This window comes from Pogona vitticeps, chromosome 6 (genome assembly GCF_051106095.1).
Source record: "Pogona vitticeps strain Pit_001003342236 chromosome 6, PviZW2.1, whole genome shotgun sequence".
NCBI lineage: Eukaryota > Metazoa > Chordata > Lepidosauria > Squamata > Agamidae > Pogona > Pogona vitticeps.
The window spans coordinates 119,041,591-119,060,573 of record NC_135788.1 but is presented as its reverse complement, the minus strand read 5'-3'; the positions used below and the strand labels follow the sequence as shown (position 1 = coordinate 119,060,573).

The following is an 18,983-nucleotide window of genomic DNA, read 5'->3' as shown; positions in this document are numbered from 1 at the left end:
ATCATCTACACAAGACTATAATGCATCCAAAGAAGCAAGCTGCAGTCCTTTAATGCACATACCGAATAAAAGCCTGATAGCCTTCAGGCCGCCATAGGACCCTTTGCTGTTCTCATGATTTATTTTAAAGCCCTGTGTTCGAATCCCCTTCCACCCTTCCTCTCTTCCCCGCAGAGGATGTTGTTCCAGCGACTGCGATCAGCAACCGGTTGTCTCTTGAGAGAACCACTATGACTGTATCCCCTTTGGGCAAGGCGCCGCCCCGCCCCCTTCATCGTCATGTGACCAGAGGAGGGAGGGGAGGAGGGGAAGGAATGGGTGGGTGAAGCCGGAAGAGGAAACTCAGTGAATTCCCGACCAGCCGAGATGAGTGGTTTGGGGAAGCTCTTCGGGAAGGGTAAGATCTCCCTTTCCCATGTTCCCCCCCCCGGGAGGGACGTGGTAGCGCCCGACCGCCGTTGGAGATGGTGAACGCTGTGGGAGCAACCAAGTGGTTGCCGGGGGGGAGGCCAGGAAAGGGGAGGAGCCCATTGGAAAGAGGAGGAAAATACATTGAATAAGGAGGGAAGGCAATATGGGAATTTTCTGTTTTCTAGAAATAAACATAGGCTGGATCCTGCTTCCAAAGCTCGGTGACATTTTTTTTCTGGAGAGGCGATGGTAGATCTTTTTTTTTCCCCTGTGTTTTTCCCAGTGCCCAGTTCTGGGGTGTGGGGCTGGAGTCCCTCCCACCTCCATTTTGGAGCCAGAGGGGGGCAGATGGGTTCCCATGGGTTGGTTTGGCCATGGATGCTGGGAAAAGCCCACAATGCACTGCTCTCTGGCTTGCAAGGGGCGCTAGTCCCTGGTGTTTTAAGGCAGATCACGTTAGCTCCCAGCCTTCTCTACCCTTCTGGCTCTCCAGCGGATGGGTGTTGTAGTCCAGCCTATTTTCCCTGGCCCCCCTGTTCTGGCTGGGTGGAAACCTCTGAGTGGGGGGTGTGGGTTAGTCATCCTATGCCTGTTTCTACCCTCCTCCCAATCCTGTTTTCCCAGGTAAAAAAGCGAAAGCCCCTACCCCACAGGAGGCCATCCAGAAGCTGCGGGAGACTGAGGAGGTGCTGGTCAAGAAGCAGGAGTTCTTGGAGCAGAAGATCCAGCAGGAACTCCAGGCGGCCAAGAAACATGGGACCAAGAACAAAAGAGGTCAGGGGGGGAGAAGGGGGGAAGGCTGGAAAGCGGCCGGACGCATGCGTCAAGCTGGGGGTCTGGGCCAGACAAGGGGAACATGGACTCTCCTTTTTTTCCCAATCAGAAAGGATTTGTCATAGTAGAGGGGCAGCTAAAAGAGGGCGACGAAGTATCTCAAGAAGACAGCCGTCCATAGGAAGCAGTGAGATCATTCTTGTAGGCATCATCTCAGTATGACAGAACTGGAAGGGACCCCATGGGATCATCCAGTCCAGCCCCCTGTTTGGGAAGCACTCCGTGGGGGGAATCGAACTCTCAAACTCTGGCTCTGCAGCTCCAGAGACTTCAACCCCACGGAGCTCTCCAGTAGCGCTGGTTGGCGGTCACGAAAGGCGACGGCAGGAGAGAAGATCCTAAAAGTTTCCCAACGAAGGTAGAAAGAGGCCGGATCCCAGGGCGGTTTTCTCCTGCCTCTTGTCCCCCTGCTCCAGGGTGTGAAAAAGGTCCTGAAGTTGGGGCTCACAAAACAAAAAAAGGGAACTTAGCCGCATGCTGTGTCCCTCGGCAGACAACCTGTTGCCTGGAAGGAAGGCCAACGAGTGGAAGTGTGAGCTTTTGTAGAGGATTAATGTTCTCCTTTTGGAAAGTGAAACTAATCATGACTAATGCGTCTTTATTACTCTCTGGAACTGGGCCTCTGCTCGCGCTGTTGGAGGCATCCGCCAACTGTGTTTTTCTTAGGGTGTAATTTAATAACAGGAAGAAGAGTTAAATTTACTAAATTCTTTTTTTCCGGCCATCTGTTCTGCTGGCATCAAAGGGATAACTACCATAGACTTCCCCTGCTGTTCCTACCGAGTGACGGATATTCAAGGGGTACAGTGCCCCTGGATGGGAAGGCTCAACTTTTTTTGCAAACAGTTCCCAGGAGCAAGGATGAACTTTCCACATATCTTTTCTTAAGAGTCCTTCTGGGGTTGTTCATGGCTATCGTCGTTTCTCTCTCTCTCTCTCTCTCTCTCTTTCAGCTCCTTCTGGGGGGGACGGGGGATGCCTTGACCATTGTGACGTTCTTTTCTATCTCCCTTTTTAAAAAATATATACATACCTTCAAAGGTTATGTTCTAAAAGGTGGGTTAAATTACACAAAGGTGCTCAGTTTGAATCTTTCCCTTGATTTGCATCATTTTAGCCGTGGGAAAAAGAGTCACAACAGGTCATCTCCCGGATCCCCAGTTTGAATAGGCACTGCCGATGGCTGGTCTTCAGTAGGTCTTCTTTGTCACCATGAGGTCTAGAAACTTGAGCCGGTGCTTGGTTTTTGCTCTTCCTGTGAGGATCTCAGAAGCATCAGGTGTCCTGAAATGGGGTTGTGGAAAGTGTGGAGAATAACACCACGTTGAATTTATCTTGATTGTGTGGGGTCCTCTCGTTCTTTCTTGATTTTAGCTGCTCTTCAAGCCCTCAAGCGGAAGAAGCGTTACGAGCAGCAGCTGGCGCAGATTGACGGCACCCTCTCGACCATCGAGTTCCAGCGGGAGTCGCTGGAGAATGCCACCACCAACACCGAAGTGCTCAAGACCATGTCGGATGCGGCCCGGGCTATGAAGGAAGCCCATCAACACATGTGGGTATACCGTGGCAGGAATCTGGTAGCCTAGAGGGCTGGCAATACAGCTCAGGCCGTTGGGCACTGCCTCCTCTTCCTGGTGAACCAGTGAAAGTGAGTGCTTGGGAATGCTGCAACTCAGGAAGACATTTGCAAGCTTCAACCCAAAGCAAGCATGAGTTGACAGTGCAATGCTGTAGGGGGGAAAAGGCTAATAAGGTTAATTAAGGTTTGCATTAACAGAAGTACAGAGTCCAGCCCAAGGACCTCTGTATCCGCAGGACTGGGATCTGCAGTTTCGCTTATCCACCATCTAAAAATATTAAATTTAAAAAAAACTAGAAATACTATTTTCACAATGTAATTACCAGAACTGGCCATTTGAAGGAGCCAGAGAGCATGCTATGTATCCTTATTGAAGAATTCGTAACAAGCTTTCTGGCTCCATCTAGTGGCCAGTTCTGGCAATACATGTGAAAATACTTTTTTTCTAGATTTTTCCCCATTTACCATGCTCTGTATAGTGTTTGCTATTATCCACGGTTTTCAGCATCTGCGGGAGGGTTTGGAACCAATCCTCTGAGGATACAGGGGTCATACTGTACAATTCCATTCTACAGAAAAGGTGTCACTCTTCATGTCAAATTGCCCTAAGTTAAGAAATCGGAGTAGACTTTCTCTGTTGCATACTGAGTAGTGTGAACAGAGAAGAATGCCTGTAGAGATTTCCTGACATACAGCAATTCACTGCTCACAGTTAACATCTTTTGCTTAACTGTGCCACAGGATTTCAGTCCCGTGTCCAGTTTGGGGCCCCAGAGTTTCTGATGGATCTGGAGAAGCTGCAACGGATCAAAAAGAAGGCAACCGGTGGGGGGGGGGGGGGAAGAGATCTGAAAACGGAAGCCGTATAAGGAATGCTAGGTGGTTCCTTTTCTGCTTATTAACAGAGTAAGAACCGAACCAGTGGATTCAAGCAACAAGGAAGGAGACCAGTTAAACATGAAGAAAAACTTACTGGTGCTAAGCTAGACAGACAGAATATAAACCCAAAGTGTGTGGCTCTCTTTCATTCAGCTGTGGATATCCGACACTGGCAGGGCTGGACTAGAGGGCCTTTGAGGTCCCCTCCGATTCTGCCATTGCATGTTTTGAATCGAGTTCAGACCAACTTTTCTCCAACCCCGGGGCCTTTTCAGCTCCCTCGGCGTCATACCCTTCCACCCGGTGATTTTTTTGTGTGCCCCCATGAAGAGACTCTCCCTTTTTCTCTCCCCCCTCCATCCCCACCCCTGCTTTCTCCAGGGATATTGACAAAGTGGACGACCTGATGGCCGAAATCACAGAGCAGCAGGACATCGCTCAGCAAATCTCAGACGCCATCTCTAAACCGGTCGGCTTCGGAGATGATGTCGACGAGGTAACGGATGGGGGGTGTCCCTCTTCCGGGAGACAGGAGTTCTGCCTTGGAGACATATGCAAAGGGGTCCCTCTTTTAAGCTTGCAAAACCATGCAAATTACCCCCTCCCCCAAAAAAGGTAGAGCGGCGGGGGAATGCCCGAGCCCCCGTTCGCCATTTTTATGCTTTTCTTTGTCAATCTTAGGACGAACTGCTGGCTGAGTTGGAGGAAATGGAACAGGAAGATCTGGATAAGGAATTGCTGAATGTCGGGGAGCCCACCCCAGAACTTCCCAGCGTGCCTGCCTCTCGCCTTCCCGGGGTTCCAGGTACGTGGGGGCAGAGACGGGAATAAGGGTCTTGTTGTAGCTGGGGGGCCCATCTGGGGTCTGAGCCGAACGGAGGTCCCTGTAGCTCAAGCGTTCTGCAGGTTTCATGGTCAGAGGCTCTGAATAAGAACCATTGTTATGTGTCATAGGACAACCCTTTTCAGCGTTTTCTAGGGAGGAAATAATAATAATGATAACCTTAGATTTGCAGAGCTGGAAAGGGACCCTGTGGGATCATTCAATCCAGCCCATCAGGGAGGCCCAGTGGGGGAATCGAACCCCCAACTTCTGACTCCGGAGCCAGAGGCTTAAACTATAGAACTTGATCCAGCAGTAATCAGAAGTGGTTTACCACTTAGTGGTACTAACAATGGGGCTGGTTTTAGCCGTCAGAGACCTCCAGGACGGGGTGGGGTGGGGGGAGAGATCAGTGCGGTGCAACGGTAGTGGAAATCTTGACGCTGGGGACCAGTGGCCCTGACCAAAACGCCCCCATAGATCGAGGCGGGGGGAACCTTTTTTATCTCAAGGGCCAAATTTCATTTCTGGGACTGTGTTCTGCCGTCAGGAGAGTCAACGTGTTTTCGTTTAAAACGCTCACTGCTCGTAACGAAGCCTTAGGAGCAAGACTGAAACTTACAGAAAAGTTTGGAAATTCCCAAAACGAGGATGTTAATACAGTGGTGCCTCGCTAGACAGTCACCCCACATGACAGTTTTTTCACTATTGACTTTTTGCGATCACTATAGCGATTCGCAAAACAGTGATTCCTATGGGGGAATTTCGCTGGACAATGTTGGTCCTTGCTTCGCAAACCAATTTTCGATAGACAACGATTTTGACAGCTCCCTCCACGCTCACAAAACAGGTGTTTTTGGGACCTAAGCTTCGCAAGACAGTGATTTAGACAGCTGACTGGCAGTTCGCAAAGCGGCTTTCCTGTGGCCGATCTTTGCTAGACCACGATGATTCTTCCCCATTGGAACACATTAAACAGGTTGCAATGCATTCTAATGGGGAAATGCTTTTTGCTAGACAATGATTTCGCTAAACAGCGATTTCAGTGGAACGGATTATCATTGTCTAGCAAGGCACCACTGTATGGGGGAAAAGAGGTGTTCCTTCTTCGGCCCCAGACTCTGAAAATTCCCCCCCAATGGGGGCCAGAATCCAGAGGAGAACCAGAAAAGGCCAGCCTTTATCCCCTTTGAGCTCTGATTTTTCTCCTTCCCCCCCCCCCAGCCTCGAAAGTGCCAGCGACGGCCGTGGATGACGACGACGAGGAAATGAAGCAGCTGGCCGCCTGGGTGTCGTGATGCATTTTGGGGGCACTGCCTTCCTGTCTCCTTTTCCTGTGTTTTTTTCCAGAGGAGGGGAAGGGGAGAGGACCTTTCCACCCCCCCCACCCACCCAGTTCAATTCCAGAGGGCAGGAGGGGGTGGCGAAACGAGACACCCCGCCTGACGTGACCTTATGTGCCGAATGTAAAGAGTTTTATAGACAGATTTATATATACATATATCTATATATATGAACAGATTGTATTGTTGTGGGGTTGGGGGGGCATCACACGGGGGCCTCGAGAGAGATCCCACAAATTTAGGACCCGCCTTCATCCGTCACATGATCCTCACCTGTTTTCCGGCAAGGTTGGAAACATGGAGTGGGGTAGGGGCACCCCAAAATCTTTTCAAGCGTGGCACCTAAGGTGGGGGGAAAGTCACCATGCTTTTCAAGTTACATTCCTATGGGGGAGTCTTCCCCCCCCCGGCCTTTCTTTGCCACCCACCCCTCTGATACTGATTAGGGAGATGTGGCCTGCCACCACCAGCGTTCCCCCGCCCCCCAACGTGAAAATGAATACGGCGGTCTGGGGTGAAGGGGTGGGTGGTGTTTTATGGTGCCAAGGCGAGAGGATTCTCATCCGGGAGGGAGGGTGGGTGTGTGTGTCGAGGAATCACAGCGCTGCTAGGGCTGGGGAGTAACAGGTACTACGTTTTTGTCAAGTCGGATGAGCAGTGTGTCTGTTAACGTGGCTTGGGGTTCGATGTTTACATGTCTTTTTCTCTTTTTACACTTGCTGTGCTAATCTGCTAATTTTTTTAAGCTCTTCCTCTCTTGTCTTGGGGGTGTCTTCTTCTTCTTTTTATTTTAAATCGACTTGCGGTCAGGAGTTGGGATCGGTGGGGAGGGGGACACAAAGGAGATCCCTGTACACGCACACTTGCTAGAGTGGCCTTTAACCCTGTTCCTCTCGGTCCCCAATGAATAAAGGTGGCTCGGAAAAAAAAGACAGCCTACTGTTTCTGTCGTCGAAGAGAAAGGAGGCAGAGTTGACCAGATCCATCAGCCACATTGGAGACTTGGGGGCTGTAGTCCAAGGAAAGAACTTTATGAAGTTCGGAAATAATGTCACCCAGAACTTTATCCTCTGCCTGATCTTCGCTGCAACAGCCAGATTGAGGCAGAATAGGAAGCGAGATTTAGGCTGAATATCAGGGAAAGAAGGGCCCCACTGGAATGGAAAACTGGTTCAATCCGGAATTTTTACTCCTGGATTTCGCTGGGTATAAAGACTATATAGCCTTCCACTGCTGGCGCTCTCCCCCGATACACCAGCTCCCAAGGTATACCATCACTGCACATGGAGGCTCTATCGAACTTTCTTTTTGCCAAAAGCCTGCCTTCCGTAAATGTGTAAAACCATCTGTGTCCCTTTTCTTGTGGCTGCCAGTCCCTTAAATTAATCCTGTGCCCTGTGAAACGATTGCTTCTGACCTGCAGGTTGTACATGATCCGGTATGGTCTGTTGTTTTCATTGCGGACCTCTGCACATGCTCTGAACTTGTCGGAGCAGGGCGAGATTTCCATGTGGTTGCATGATTTTAGAAAGTGAACTCAGGACCTTCAAAAATTTGGGGGCGGTTGGCCGGGGGAGAAGGAAGGTAGGTGTGCATAATGGCTAGAGGGAAGCACGGGGAGCTGTGTATAACACACACAATTGTGAAGGTGTTAAAGAGAAATGAGACACAAATAGGTGCTGTAGTAATGAGAAAGTGGGTTTGTTGATTAGAGGCACAATCCCCTGTTTTAGTGCTAATGCATACCCTTTGTATGGTCCTTTTTAAGACTTCACGGGTACCCTTACATCTCATCCACCGGTCACCCTTAACGCAAAGCCTGAATGGTGAGCCAGTATTATTAGCCCCCCGTATCTCAGGTGACTGAACGGAGGCTGAGAGGTTGGCGTGAGTATGGCCATCTACTGAACTTACGGCAAATTAGAACTCGAGGCTTCTAGCCACGTCCGTAGCAAGCACTAGGGAAGCTGGATTGACTCGTTTTTTGGTCCTCCCCCCCCCCCGGTGAGATGTGTGTGCAACACATACATTGAGATTGGTGGACACCACAAAAGCCCTCCATCTCGCCAGCCTTCGTATTAGGTTTCCTCGCGGCCGGCTCGGGCTGCCAGAATCCCCAGCGCCAGGGCCCCAAAACGAACACGGAAGCAGGGAAAGGATCTGGTGGGGATGTGGATCAGAACGGAGACCTCTCGCCCCGAAATCCAGACCCGTCCCTTTAGACCAAGCTTATAGCCAAGCCGCGACAAGTCACTGGATCTCCGGTGGCCCAAACGGACTTTTAGAAAGATCTGTCTTTGATTTAATATTTCTTTTTTTTTTCCAACTCGGATTTCTCCTCCCGGGCGGTCGTGTACAAATCGGAGGGAGCCCCCCCCCATCTCCAAATTAGGGTGAAGGCTTTGAATGGATCCACTCTTGCTCGCTTTTTTCCTCTGGGGTTCACCTATGCACCCCCATCTCTCTGGGTCCGTTTCCCTCCGTCCTCTTCCCTCCCCCATTAAAAATAAGGCGAGCCACCGAAGGTGAGGGGTCTAGCTAGGAAAACTTGGGCTTAAAGGCTTTCGACGTAAAAGAGTCCCATTTCTATTTTTTTTCAACCTGCCCCCTCAGCTGTTTTTTTCCGTGTTTTTCGCCCCCTTGATCTGGCCGGTGCTCCGCGTACGGCTGGCGGCCTTCTTCTTATCCGGCGTGAAGGTCAGGGAGCGGGACTTTGTGCTGGGGGTGGTGGTCTTCCCCTCGGTCACTCGGGGGCCACAGATGGCTTCCAGAGCTTTCATCTCCGTGGTGGGCTTCTCCGCCAAATACTTGAGTACCCATGGGACTTTAAGTACTTCCAAAATGTTGAGCCGCTTGGAAGCCGGGCGGAGGATCCGATGAACCAAGTCCTGCAATTTTTAATTGGGGGGGACAGAGAGAGAGAGAGCAGGTATGGCAGCGGCTTACATCTCTCCCGAAAAGGACAACCGCAGACGGTAACGACGTGCATCAAATTCGTACGCTCGGATGATAGATGGACTACAACATCCATCATCCCCCGCCAGCTACATGGTTCGGACTTTTGGAAGCTGTTGTCCGAAAGACTCCCCACCCCAAGATCTTCTTAATCATGTTTGTGTGTGTGCGTGTAATATCCCAAAGCTCCCGATTGACAGCATCAAGATGCAAAATTGCAAATTTTTGTGGGTTTTTTTCACAATTTGTACAGAATTCGATTTAGGCGAATCACGGGTGCAGCACAGGAAGGGCAGGTTAGTTTCTTTAAAAAGTGACGGGGAATGGTATATATGTGATTTGGAGAATTGTGGAGAATTGTGGGGAATAACTTTGTATTTACTATTTGTAATATGGTCGGTTGTCTTTTTTTATTCTTTAGAAATGACTAATTAATTTTTAAAAAATAATATAGGAAGGGCAGGTTAGAAGCTGCAGGTATTGGAAACAGTCTGCAGTCACTTTGGCATACACTACTCATCACAGGCACATGTCATTGCATCTGGGGCGAATGGGTAGTGTAATCCAGCACCTTAAGAGGCAGCTGACGGAAATAAAGGTTGTAAGAAGGTCCCTCTTAGTTTTAGCAGTAATAAAAAAAAATACTAGTTTTACAACAAGAAAAACATATTATCTTCACCGAGGTGCTGTCTTGTTAAGGGGGTTGGGATATTTTTAACTGACCGATCTGTTAAAATCATCATCAGCCCACTTGGGTCCTTTTAAGGAGAAAGATGGGGTTAAAAATAGTTTTAAAAAAATAAACAGGCTTCAGAGCTGGATGAGACCCCATGGATCATCTCGTCCAGCGCCCCTATCAAGGGGGCACTGTGGGGAATCAAACTCCCTGGATAGCTGAGGGGTTGAGGTCTCTGGCTGCAGAACCAGAGGTTGGGGGTTCGATTCCCCACAGTGCTTCCTTGACGGGGGGGGGGCTAAGACTCATTGATCCACTGGTTGCTTTCCAGCTCTGCCACTCTAAGATGATGAGGATGACGAAACCCCTGAGCTATACGGCGAAACAAGATTTCTGATAAGAAAAACTTGGGAATTAAGGGGAGAAAAAAAATATTCCAGAAAACAAATCCCAAAATCCTGCAGTCAAAATCCTAGCTGGGGGGGGGGATGATAGGAATCGTAGGTCTAAACATTAAAATGTTGCTGAGCCCTGAGAGGAGAAAGCGCGAGGCAGACCTGGAGCGAGGAGGAAAACCGAGCTGGCATTCGGAAGAGGCAGAAACCGAGCAAAGCGTTCCTGCCACCCCCTGATCTTGCCTCGAGGCTCAAGGTAGGTGGAGAGGTTCAGGTTGGACCAGCCAGATAGGTTGACTGATTGTTATCCAGGATTTATTTATTTTATTTTATTAGATTTATACCCCGCCCATCTAGACCAATGGTCTACTCTGGGTGGCAGAGGATGACACTCGACAGGTGGCCATAAGCCTTCTTGCAGCAGGAATGGGACGGGACCTGTTTTGGCAAAACGGGGGCACTCCCATCCGTTTTCTGCCAACGGGAGACTCTTTCCCACCAGCGTACGGAGACATACTGGTTATTGCAAGCGGGACCTCTGGGGTGTCGGCTTCCAGTTCTTTTTAGATTTTAAGGGCTGACGTCAAAGACGTCTTACACTGGGGAGCTATTGCAACCTTGTATGCTGCCTCTCTTGTAGGTGGGGCTGGGAGGGACTTTTCTGACTGTCACTCCATCCAGCGGTGACCAATGGGGGCCTTCCCTGGGAAGCCACTCAGCAAGGTTTGAGAAATTGTGCCTGACGGACCAGGTGGAGATTTAAAAGGCTCAGACATGGATTCCAGCCACAGCAGCACACACATACACACACCCCAGGGCAAAAGACGAGAGTGCTCCAGAGCACGTCTCGATGGCAAGCCCCGAAGCCACAAAAATGAACCCCAAGACGTAGGCTGCCAGATTGGACGCATCTCATTCTCTCCCAAATCCATGTATCCACACCCAAAGAGAAAGCTTTCCAAAAAATAAAACAAACCATGCTTTTCTTTTGGACTGCAGTTCCCAGACTCCCTCCAGCCCACATGGGAGATGTAGTCTCCAAGGGTTCTTTTGGGGCTAGACATGATCTCCTCACCTTGATCTCCTCGCCGATCTGGAGATGGGTAGGGAAGGTCACCTCTTTCTGGGTCTCCCGGAGGAGTTTCTTGAGATTGGTGTCGTCAAAGGGCAGGTGGGCCACCACCAAGGTGTACAGGATGACGCCCATGCTCCAGATGTCCGAGAGGAAGGGGTTGTAGGGCAGCCCCAGAAGGATCTCCGGACAGGCGTAGGCAAAGCTGCCGCAATACGTCTGGCTCAGGTGGGAGAAGCAACTCATCATGCGGTAGGAAGGGGTGGAGGAGGATGCCGCCTGGGCGGCCACCATCTTGGAGAAGCCAAAGTCAGAGATCTTGATGCTTTCGCGCTTGTCGAGGAGAAGGTTCTCCAGTTTGAGGTCCCTGAAAATGTCAAAAGGAAGGGAGGAAACTGAAGATCAGGAATCTGGGTTTAAAATATCCTACCTAACGTTTGTGAGATGCCCTGTCTTAAGCTGGGGAGCTATTGCAACCTTGTATGCTGCCTCTCTTGTAGAGATTTTTCTGACTGTCACTCCATCCAGCAGTGACCAATGGCGCCTTTCCTGACACTCAATTCCAAGAGAGCCATGCCCATCTCCTCTGAACTCTTTCCCTCGCTTTGTCTGTCGGAGGCAGTCAAGTGAGTCCGCTGAGGCCTGTGGATGAAAGTCAGACGACCATGTTTCCAGCCGTTTGATCTGTTGTTCCACTGTAAGTAAGGAAATATTTTAATACTGGTGTCTCGGACAAAGTTATTGAGGCCGTAAGTGGCAGTTGATGAGAGAAAGGGGCTGAACAAATCTGGTGAACTTGAAGCTAATTTTGCTCTGCGAATTTCTGCACGTCTGCCGCCCCGCTACAAGAATGGAACCAGAAATTCAAAACGCTGAAACACCCCATCATATAAAAAGACAAATGTTTCCTGGCTCTGAAGGGAATCAGTGATTGCATAAGTGCGTTGAGTCTGAAGGGCATGAGGTCTGATCCTGCGCCCCTCTAACGGGAATACGGGAGAGGATGGGAGACAGCTCTCTGTCTGAAGTGCTACAGTGAGGATCGTGGCCAGTCTGAGCAGACCATTAGGAAAAATCTACATGGACCCACAGTTTGAAATTGAACCTTTGCAAAGCAGCTTATGGTACAACATGGAAATGGGGAGGGGCAGGAACCACCTGGAGCTAAGAAAAATCTGCTCTGATCTCATCTGATGGAGTGAGGAAACTGAGTTACACTGGGGTACAGCCCACCAGTGGACCGGATGGATCCATGACAGCACAACAGTAAGCTAAGAGTACAGGATGGAACGTGATCCCATTCTTACGGACTGAAACAAATTCTTACCAAGCATACAAATTAATAACAGTGTGTCATCAAGATGATTCCAGCAAATTCCAGGGTTTTCTGGGACAAAGAACCAAAAAAGTTGCTTCCCACACCCTCCTTCGGCTGCTGCTCAGGGACCCACAGGCAGCTTGTCCAGAGCTACTCCGTTGGCAGGGCAGGAAAACCCATTAGCCATATGCAATCTGGGGAAATCTCGATTGTCCCATCTCCTCGGAGGCATGGTGGAGATTCGAACCCCTGGCCCCGGTTTTCCTCTAACCCTCTGAGCTATACCAGCTGTAAGCATACAATTCCATGCATGCCTTGCTCAGAAGGAAGCCCAAATACAATAAAACGTCTGTTGTTGCCAACTCAGTAGCTGCTCCGCACAACAGTTTCCAGCCTTCGAAAAGCTTGTTGTCTCCGATCAGTGATCAGAGATAACAGGAGAAGCTTGTGGTGAGTGGGGAACCACGAGGGCTGCTTAGAGGCCCAGTGTTTGTTTGTTTTTTCACCCTTTTCTTGGAAGAAGAATCAGATCTGTGTGCCATCAATAAGGTCAACCTTTGTATCTCGCAGTGGTATAACATTCCAAACACCCTTTCCGCCTTCACCTCCGGGCTTTGCTCATGAGCTAGCACAAAACTCCGGTGCCTTTCCCCCTTGCATGGAGCAGATATGCAACGGGTGCAGCTTTCCTCCCTAACCGGCCATGAAAAAGTGGCAACTGTTGATTGCTATAAATTGTCCAGAAAGGCTAAGGGCAAAAGAATCCAGACCAGTGGCCTCTGGTGTCCCCTCTCTATCCAGCAGTCAGTTCTTCCTAAGGCCGACATAATATGCTCTTTGCTCCTTGGAAAGTTTCCTTATGTAATAATTGAAGTCATCCTTCTCATTTGACTCAGGCAGTAATTGACCTTTGAGCCACAGAGGATTTGACGGTTGTTATCCGGGAGGCTTCCACTGAATCTTAAAGCCACCTTTGTTTTGAGTTGGGCTGAATTCTGTTTATTCACGGGGATCCACGCACGCAGTCCTACCCAGAGCTGAAACATAACCCATCCCCTAAAAAAATAGAATAAAAATAAAAGAAGTGTATATAGAAGGCAAGGTTAAGAGCTTGAAGAAGTTACTCTGATTTGGAAATCCCTGTAGGGATTCTCCCACCAGTGGCTGGAACCCACGCGTGGGGTGTCTCAACGACAAATAAGCACTACAGATGGGAGGCTTTGAATGATCTCAAAATGGCAGGGCAAAAGTCTGTGGAAGAGTGTGGTGTGATGATTGCGGACCTGAAGTGGATTCAGGCATTCCCCTAACCAATGGTTGTTGTGGGTTTTTGGGGCTGTTTGGCCGTGTTCTGGAGGTTTTTCTTCCTAACGTTTCGCCAGTCTCTGTGGCCAGCATCTTCAGAGGACAGGAGTCAGAACTCTCTCTGTGTTCTGGTGTAGTGTGTGGGATAGTTGAGCAGTATTTGTAGCTGTGGGATCAGCTTTTTGTCCTTTTCAGGAGACGGGGTGATTAGGGGAAAAACCTTCAGAATACGTCCAAACAGCCCCCCAAAAAACTACAACAACCATCGGATCCTGGATGTGAAAGCCTTTGAGAATACATTCCCTGAACCCTTCAGCTCTGCTGAATGCGCCGCCTGCCACCTGGACTCTGTATCCTTTGCACCAAAGGCGTATCAAGTTAGCAGCATCTCACTCCCTGAGATGCCGGGGCCAAAACCCACAAAAGGGGCAGGTCCTTGTGATGTCAGAGAGGAAGGGCAGGCAAGGTTTGGGAATGAAACAAGCGCCGCCCACATGCCAATCCCTTTGCCCTGAGCCCGTAAGGCATGGCGCCAGCTGGTAAGAAAGGCAGAGATGGGTCCCCAGACTTTCCACTCCTCTGATGTTTGTCCCGAGAACGGTCTTCCCACCTGCAGGCGGAGAAGGGCATAGCAACTCCGTGATCTTTCAGCCAGCGCCCAGGGATCTGGCAGCCCTATTCAGGCCATTGCAGGCAGAAATTCATCAGGTGAAGCCTTCTTTCAGCGTGGGAGAAAGCGGCTGAAATGGCATCTGCACCAGTCATACAAAGCCAATCATGGGATTCCGGGAGGCGTGCTGCGAAACGACACGTTGGCACGGCGGGCTGCCTCTGACCAATGGCTGCCCCTCTCTTCCCCCTCCATGCTTACCGGTGGACGATGCCCTTCCCATGGAGATAGGCGATCCCCAGGGACAGCTGGGAGAACCACTTCCCGGCCAAGGCCTCGGAGCAAGCGCCGGACTTTTGAATCCACTCCAGGACGTCACCGCAGGGAGCCAGTTCCATGATGATGTAGTGGCGGGAGGTGGTCTCAATGGCCTGGTAGAAACTGATCACGTATTTGTGGCGTAGGCTTTTCATCACCTGGAAGGAAGCCACAGACGTGCGGTTACACAGACGGACGGACGGCTTTCGGTCCCACCGTACGAACCCCTTCTTCCGAGGTTCCCATCCCCTCAGGAAGAGAAGGGAAGCTGCAAATCCCAGTAAAGTTTTCACGGCTTTGGCGCCAAGGAAGAGAAGACAAAACCTGGTCTTCCGCCTGGAAGGGCCCTTCACTTACCCGCAGGCCTGGCCATGAAGGGAAATATGCCTCTCATAATCAAATGAACAGAATGGAACATTTACTCTTTTTTTTTTAGTACAACATCCGGAACCCACCAACTCCAGCTTGGAAGCCAAAGTTTTTAAAAAGTAACTTCTCCAAGTTCTGCCTGTCAACATTAATTTATTATTGAGAGAAGGGTATATGTTTCAATATATGTTCCATTTATTGTTTCATCAGCAGAGGAACAAATTAGTTCAAGTTTGTTCCTTACCACTTTGGGCGTTGCTCTGGTTGACTATTTTTCAGTGTCGTATTCGTCTGATCCTTTTAAATATTTATATCCTATTATTTTTGGCTTTAAATACTGTCTTTTAATGGTGTGAGCTGTCTGGGGTCGTTTTTAAGGAGAAAGGTGTAGGGGGAAATATTTTAAAGAATAAAACACGTGCAAGATTTACTCGGATTTTGCAGCCTAACTTCTCTTTAAACGTCCACTTAAATTTTCTTTAAGAAATCTTTTAAGAAAGCGACTTCTCTACAGGAGCTCTGCGTGTATGTGTGTGTGGTTTGTTTTTTTATCCTCTTTATGTTCTAATGGAAAGTTCCCACTGGGAATTTCTCACCGCGAAGTCCACTTCAAATGGAAAGCTGAACAGCACTAAACCTCCACCGCTGCTAGAAAGCAAAACAAACAAGCTTTCTGTAGCAGAAAGTTATGGAAAAAGAATTCTGCACTAAGCCAGACAAGAAGGCTGTCGTACGGATGGCGGAACAAATACTGTCAGTGTAGAAATGAGTTCTCCACCTGGAAGAGCCTTTAATTTACCTGTGGGCCTGTCAAGTACAGCTGGTTCCTTCCTTGTTTACCCTTCTCTTTGTGCTGGTTTATTTCCTGTTTTGTTTTAAGCCCCAGGTATATTGATTGCATTGCAGAAAGAATAATGATCAGCTGTCTTTGCTAAGTGCACGAACGGATGCATCGCAAAGCGTAGCATGGGGATTAAAATGTTAGTCCTAGCAAGAATAAAATGGAACCAAAATATTAATATTGTACACTCGAGATGCTATGCTCAGCAAGACCAGTTAAACTCTCATGTGCTGTTAAATACCACCATGTGCAAACGGTGACCCCAAAGCCATATTTACGCAGCTTCTAATCACCGTTTGGAGGCCCTCCAAAACTCACTGGGTGACCTTGGTTCAGGTCCTCTCAACCTGATCAAACTCGCAGCGTTGTTTTGGAGGCAACGTGGGGGAAAGGAGAGCCTCGAGCTCATTAGCGGCAAAGTAAAATATAAAGGTAAACAATCAATACAACAATAATAAATACTGTAGTAACAATGGTCACTTCATGTTATCACCCAGCTTGGGAAGCTCTGAATACCAAGACAGCCTGTAAGAAATGGGAGAAGCAACGGCATAGGTGAAGGTATCTCTGGGTGATGTTCAGAGTCTCCTTCCAGGCTGCACCATATTCTCTCTGTTGAGCCGTTCAGGGCTGGGGATACTCTAAATCAGTGGTCCACAACCTTGGGCCTCCAGATGTTCTTGGACTTCAACTCCCAGAAATCCTGGCCAGCAGAGGTGGTGGTGAAGGCTTCTGGGAGTTGTAGTCCAAGAACATCTGGAGGCCCAAGGTTGGGGACCACTGCTCTAAATGGCCACCTCTGTTGAATACTCATCCGTTCAGATCTCTGAAACGTGTCAGCTTTGGTGGTTGCAAGAAAATGCACCTTCTAAATTGACCCGAGAGATATTCCCACCAGCGCAATATGCAAGCCACAACCTGTATTTCTCTAGGTAGAAATTTAGTGAGATAATCCTCCGAAGCCTTCTTTTTAGAGATGATCTTGATGGCCACCATCGTCTTCTGCTTGGCAAAATAGGCCTCGTAAACGGTCCCATAGGAGCCGTGGCCGATGACTTTCCCGATCTGGTAGCCATACTGGTCCATCACTGACACGTACGGCGTGGAGGCGGTGTGTTCCACCATGATGACAAATTCGCGGGACCCGAACTGCCTTCAGTCTTCCGATGGCTTTTAGCTTCAGATCCGGGAAGAGGAACGGGGTGATAGGGAGGCCGTGAAGATAGCCTTTGTGTCAGAAGGGCGCTGGTAGGACCCACCAGACTCAACGCGGTGAGCAAAGGATGGAGCGTGGCAGTCAGTTTCTCTCACTGTGCGTCCCCATTTGTGCGGATCAGGCTGATTCTTGATTTACCGAGGATGGTTGAGATTCACCTCTCTCACCCTACTTGAGTCCAGGAAGGGAGAATTCAATTTGACATACTTCCCCGTAATGGCGTCGAGGGAAGTAATGGGGGACCCACGCCTCCGAGATTCCCTCCACCTTGACTCCCATTCCCCCTTCATCTGGACCCCCCCAGGATTCTGATGATGCAACAACCTGCGCCCCAACCTTCCGATCACGTCCATTGGCCATTGAGGGTTCTGGTTACCGCAGGCAAACTTCTGTGGATAGTCATGGAAGGATTGTCTCCCAACCAGGCAGGGAAGATGATCTCTTAAGAGCAGACTCAGAGTCGAGCATCAGGATTCTAGCTGGTTCAGCATGGAAGCCCGGGTCCTCTCCATCTGAGCAAGTGCATCTCTCGTGATGCAACTGGAGGGCTGCTACGGATGCTGTTTTGCAAATAGGACCCACTTGGGCAAGAAATAGAGAGGGACGCGGTCGACAAAATGGTGCAGACAAAATTAACGGGGAGGTTTGGGGGCCTAGCTCCCTAGCGTGTACCAGTTGGGACACACTGAACTTCCATTGGCAAATAGAGGAGGGTAGCCAATTTTTTTTACAGTTCTCTTCTTGAAAGCCCGTCAGAGGGCTCTCCTCTTTCTCAAGGGCTGTCCAGGGCTATATAAAGATTTAAAAAAAAACCACACGGAGGAGGATCAGGGACACCGAAGGCACCCAGCCACAATCTGGACCACAGAGAACCGAAGCCGGGCCCATCTGTGTCCCGACCACCGTCTTCCCCGCTCCGACGACAGGTATTGTAATCCTGTTTAAAGTGTAAAAAAAGCATTCCTAATTTCTTAAGTATATATAGTGGTCAGCCTATGCAAATTTATGCAATTGGGTCTCTTTGGTGCATGTGTGTGTTCTTTCTAATGATACAGGTCTTCTTTTCTGCTGAATGGATACCCTGAAGTTTATATCGCTATGTACATGGTGTTTCCCTCATTCACAACCACATGCAAAAATGTATATTTAGAGGTATTTTTTTGGGGGGGTCATCCCACATTGCCGTAAATGGCAGATGGGCTCCCTTCCGCTTTTCTGCTTGCCATTTTTTATTGCCGGCCAAATTCAAAGTGTGAAAAGGCGATGCTCTCGTTTTTGGCCCTTGTATAACCCAGTTTCTGTCTGTGAAGCAGTGGGAAACCAGTGTATACTTGAAGTGTGGCTGCCCAGATCTCCAGCCTGGATGGAGCGGCAGATATAGTGGCCGTATGAAGACCTGGGCTACTACTCCTTAGTGGACTTGGGTCTTCCCTGTCAGAGGCCAGGTCTACTTGGAGTTGGGGAGATCAGGCCCCTGGACTGGGCAGGACAGAAAGTCAGCTTATTCATGTATAATCCGTCTGCAAGTAGGGTATTTCCCCAGGAAGGAGGATGCGATTTCTGCCCCGTTGTTCTTCCTGGAGCTGTAAAAAAAAAGACTTCACCAGTTGAACCAGCCATTTTGGCCATTCCATGAAACATTGGCACTCTGCTCATGAGCAGAGGCCCCCCTGCCCTCTGAATCATGTGCCCACCCTCCCGATCAGACCCTGCTTTTAAGGGCTTGAAGGGAGTGCCCAGGAGGCCGTGCATCCCGCCTCCCATTTCTTTCCTCAGTTTCCCCTCTTGAAAATAGAGCCCTGGCTCTTTCGTGGGGGGGATTCCTCCCCCCACCCGTCGTAACTCCAGCCCCTGCTTTTCTCCCAGCGTGTTACAGTATTCCCTATGCGCCTTGGAGAAGGCGCCTGTCTCTTTAAGAGGTGGGCGGGGCCAGAGCCGAATTCCCTTCTCCACGTTTTTTTCTTCTTCGCCCCGCTGGTCTCTATGGAGCCGGCCGGCCGCAGAGTACGGCGTCACGTCTCCTTGTGGGCACGTGAGGC

The 18,983-nt window shown here is 49.6% G+C and overlaps 2 protein-coding genes across 3 annotated transcripts; one reads left to right on the top strand and one right to left on the bottom strand.

Annotated features, from left to right (window-relative positions):
- Window positions 1–244: 244 nt before the first annotated feature.
- Window positions 245–6,799, top strand: CHMP4A (charged multivesicular body protein 4A). Its single transcript, XM_020810506.3, has 6 exons — window positions 245–397; window positions 1,036–1,185; window positions 2,620–2,797; window positions 4,085–4,199; window positions 4,385–4,508; window positions 5,751–6,799. The coding sequence occupies exons 1-6, from the start codon at window positions 367–369 to the stop codon at window positions 5,822–5,824; spliced, it is 672 nt and encodes a 223-aa protein (XP_020666165.1). The 5' UTR covers window positions 245–366; the 3' UTR covers window positions 5,825–6,799.
- TSSK4 (testis specific serine kinase 4) lies at window positions 6,569–18,499 on the bottom strand. 2 transcript variants are annotated; one of them, XM_072977092.2, is made up of 4 exons: window positions 18,396–18,499; window positions 14,462–14,676; window positions 10,971–11,334; window positions 6,569–8,757 (listed from the first exon to the last, which is right to left on the bottom strand). In XM_072977092.2, the coding sequence occupies exons 2-4, from the start codon at window positions 14,671–14,673 to the stop codon at window positions 8,479–8,481; spliced, it is 855 nt and encodes a 284-aa protein (XP_072833193.1). In that variant the 5' UTR covers window positions 14,674–14,676; window positions 18,396–18,499; the 3' UTR covers window positions 6,569–8,478. The 2 variants fall into 2 exon arrangements, with proteins under 2 accessions (XP_072833193.1, XP_078234475.1); XM_078378349.1 differs by lacking the exon at window positions 18,396–18,499 and adding an exon at window positions 16,647–17,823.
- Between the last annotated feature and the right edge of the window lie 484 nt (window positions 18,500–18,983).

Coding starts and splice junctions, on each gene's coding strand:
- CHMP4A (XM_020810506.3), top strand. CDS start 367: ATGAGTGGTTTGGGGAAGCTCTTCGGGAAGG. Junction 398..1,035: donor GGGGAAGCTCTTCGGGAAGG/GTAAGATCTCCC, acceptor CTGTTTTCCCAG/GTAAAAAAGCGAAAGCCCCT. Junction 4,200..4,384: donor TCGGAGATGATGTCGACGAG/GTAACGGATGGG, acceptor TGTCAATCTTAG/GACGAACTGCTGGCTGAGTT.
- TSSK4 (XM_078378349.1), bottom strand. CDS start 16,853: ATGGTGGAACACACCGCCTCCACGCCGTACGTGTCAGTGATGGACCAG. Junction 14,677..16,646: donor TTCTACCTAGAGAAATACAG/GTTGTGGCTTGC, acceptor GCTTCCTTCCAG/GTGATGAAAAGCCTACGCCA. Junction 8,758..10,970: donor AGATCGGCGAGGAGATCAAG/GTGAGGAGATCA, acceptor TAAAAATTGCAG/GACTTGGTTCATCGGATCCT.